This window comes from Naegleria gruberi (assembly GCF_000004985.1).
Source record: "Naegleria gruberi genomic scaffold NAEGRscaffold_248, whole genome shotgun sequence".
Taxonomy (NCBI): Eukaryota; Heterolobosea; class Eutetramitea; order Acrasida; family Naegleriidae; genus Naegleria; species Naegleria gruberi.
Window position 1 is genome coordinate 5,893 of NW_003163102.1, and position 2,561 is coordinate 8,453.

Consider the following 2,561-nt stretch of genomic DNA (forward strand, 5'->3'; position numbering starts at 1 on the left):
GCTAATAGGTGATATGAGAACACAATCAAAAATCCGTCAAGCACTTCACCACGTCGAACAGGGAGCTGCTGAATCTTATACTCCTCTCCTCAAATATCGTCAAGAAGATTTACGTGTTTATCAAGTTGCTAAGAAATTGCATACCATGTGGCAAGAAAGCGACTAGGAAAAGCCAATTACATATGATGATATCGAATTTGCCTTCAACTTGTACAAAGTACATTGCGAAAATATGAAAATGATGAAGAGTGAATACTCTCTTGAATATACCAAGTTGATGAAGGTTCTCATTAATATTGTTTTGGTAAACAGAGAATATTGCAAGGTTGCCAAACAAGTTCTCAATGAATCAACAAAGAAATACAAGAAGGATATTTCATCAATTGAATCGGCAATTGAATCTAAATTGAAGGAATATGAATCAACTCAAAGTAATCAAGACAAACTTTTAATGCTCAGACTCTCCTCATACACCATTCAATCTATTTCTAAATTAGACTCTGATTTGGATGCTTATGAAAATATGGTTGTCCAATGTGTGAAATTGATGTATCCAGAAAGATGTATTATCTATGATTTGGACCTTTGTAAAAAACTTCTTTACATTTGCCGTACTACAACAGCTTCTTCCCTTTTGGAAAAGAGCAAGGAAATTATGGATGTTTCCTCAGTTCACTATGATAGAGAAAAACTCTTCCAACAAGCTATTATTAGGGACAATTAAGGTCATCAAATGTAGCCCGTCTAGCTCAGTCGGTAGAGCGTCAGACTGTTAATCTGCAACAAATTTTGAAATGAAAAAAAGACTACAGCACCACAGGTTCCCAAGTTGTCTCCAACCTCAGTACTGATGTGGCTCGACGATGCTTAACTTCTCAAATCGGACGGGATGAGGTGCATTCATCGTGATATGGCCGTAGCCATTCATTACCTCAAAATGTGAAATATCAGCCCAATTCCAAGTTCTAACAAGGGAAACCTTAGATGCTCACATGACCAACACTTGAGTTTCTAAGGCTATGAAATCCAATTCAGCAAATTATTAATTTACAAAAATCAAAAAAAAATGTATAATCACTGTCATCAGCACAATGATACGTTTGATCGTGGTGATGATTGGAGCGAGAATTGTCCCGATTTTGCTCTCCTCTCTCCAACAAACAGTTCATTCAAAAATCTCTCCTCCGATATTATTTGTTATATTGTTTTTCAATATTTGGATTACAAAACAATTACAAGTTGTTTATTATTGAATAAGGAATATTATGGAAAGATTGCAAATAATAGATTTCTTTTTATTAATATGTATAACGAGTTATTTATTAATAAGAGAATTGCATTATCATCAGTGCAACTACCAGTACTATTTAATTGTGTATCTTTCAGTTCAGCAAATAATGAGTTATCCAGTAATTGTGAGAGAATGCTTTTGCAATCTGGGAGAATGACAGATGAAAAATTGGAATGTATTAGAAAAAAGTGGCAAGAATCAATTTAGAAAATGACTCAACGCAGCACTAGTATTAAGAATGAAAAACAACTACTGTTGAATATTATCAAAAAGATTATCAAAGACAGATTGGATATTTTAAAATTCTTTAAAAATGAATTGAAAAGTGCACAAATAGGAGATGGAAAAATGAGACCAGCAGTTGAACTGGTCAAGGAAACACAGGACATTATTGAAAAATTGAAAACTTTTGAAGAATTATCGTTGAGCTATCCAAGTTCTAATTACTTTCATGAATCGTTTAATAATTATATAATAGAACAACAGGAAGCTTACGAACCAATTGAGTTGAATAATATTATTTCCATACGAGGTTAGTTTCTTCTTCTTCTTTCAAGTTTGAAAAAATTTTATGTAGAAAATACCAAGTCAACCAATGATTATGTACGAAATTCCTGTTATACTTCTATTTCAATACTAAAATATTTCAAAAATCTTAAATTTCTCTATCTAGCTGGATATTGTGATTTTCAAGAGCCAGTTAAATTGAACAACTTGAAAGTATTAATTATAAGAACAGGAGTAATGGAAAATTCCATGTTACAATCAATTCTTAACTGCTCATTCCCACAATTGAAACATTTAGAATTATGGTTAGGGTCACCCTGTCAAATAAGAAGTAAAATGATCGACCTGTCACATTACAATAATGATATTACAGAAAAAAATTTAACAGAACTGCTTTCAGAATCAGATAATGGAAAGTATCCAACATTAGAATATTTTGGTCTGAGAAATACTTATAATATTCCACAACTCTTACCACTTATTATGAAATCAAATATTGCAAAAAGAGTTAGAGTATTGGATTTATCATTATCAGGTTCAATAACAGAAAATGATGCTCTATTTATTGCAGAGCAAATCCAATTACAGAGAAAAGAATTCACATTGTTAGAATTTGTTGATTTGAGATATAATAATATTCAACTTGAAAATAATCCGAATAGGGATATCGTGATTCAACAAATTGAAGAGGAATTCAACAAAATAGGAATTGCAGTTGATGTATCAAAATCTGATTATTGTAGAATGCAGAACATGAAATTGT

The 2,561-nt window shown here is 31.8% G+C and overlaps 3 protein-coding genes across 3 annotated transcripts; all 3 read left to right on the plus strand.

Annotated features, from left to right (window-relative positions):
* Positions 1 to 232: 232 nt before the first annotated feature.
* On the plus strand, positions 233 to 724 carry NAEGRDRAFT_76661 (uncharacterized protein; the record flags this gene model as incomplete). Its single annotated transcript, XM_002668379.1, has 1 exon — positions 233 to 724. One exon carries the CDS (start codon positions 233 to 235, stop codon positions 722 to 724), a length of 492 nt encoding a protein of 163 aa, XP_002668425.1.
* A 342-nt stretch (positions 725 to 1,066) lies between these two features.
* On the plus strand, positions 1,067 to 1,498 carry NAEGRDRAFT_76662 (uncharacterized protein; the record flags this gene model as incomplete). Its single annotated transcript, XM_002668380.1, has 1 exon — positions 1,067 to 1,498. One exon carries the CDS (start codon positions 1,067 to 1,069, stop codon positions 1,496 to 1,498), a length of 432 nt encoding a protein of 143 aa, XP_002668426.1.
* A 141-nt stretch (positions 1,499 to 1,639) lies between these two features.
* NAEGRDRAFT_76663 (uncharacterized protein) lies at positions 1,640 to 2,518 on the plus strand (the record flags this gene model as incomplete). The annotated part of the gene is made up of 2 exons (XM_002668381.1): positions 1,640 to 1,823; positions 1,965 to 2,518. Coding segments are annotated over 2 exons (738 nt in total), but the record flags the coding sequence as incomplete, so codon positions are not given.
* Positions 2,519 to 2,561: the final 43 nt, after the last annotated feature.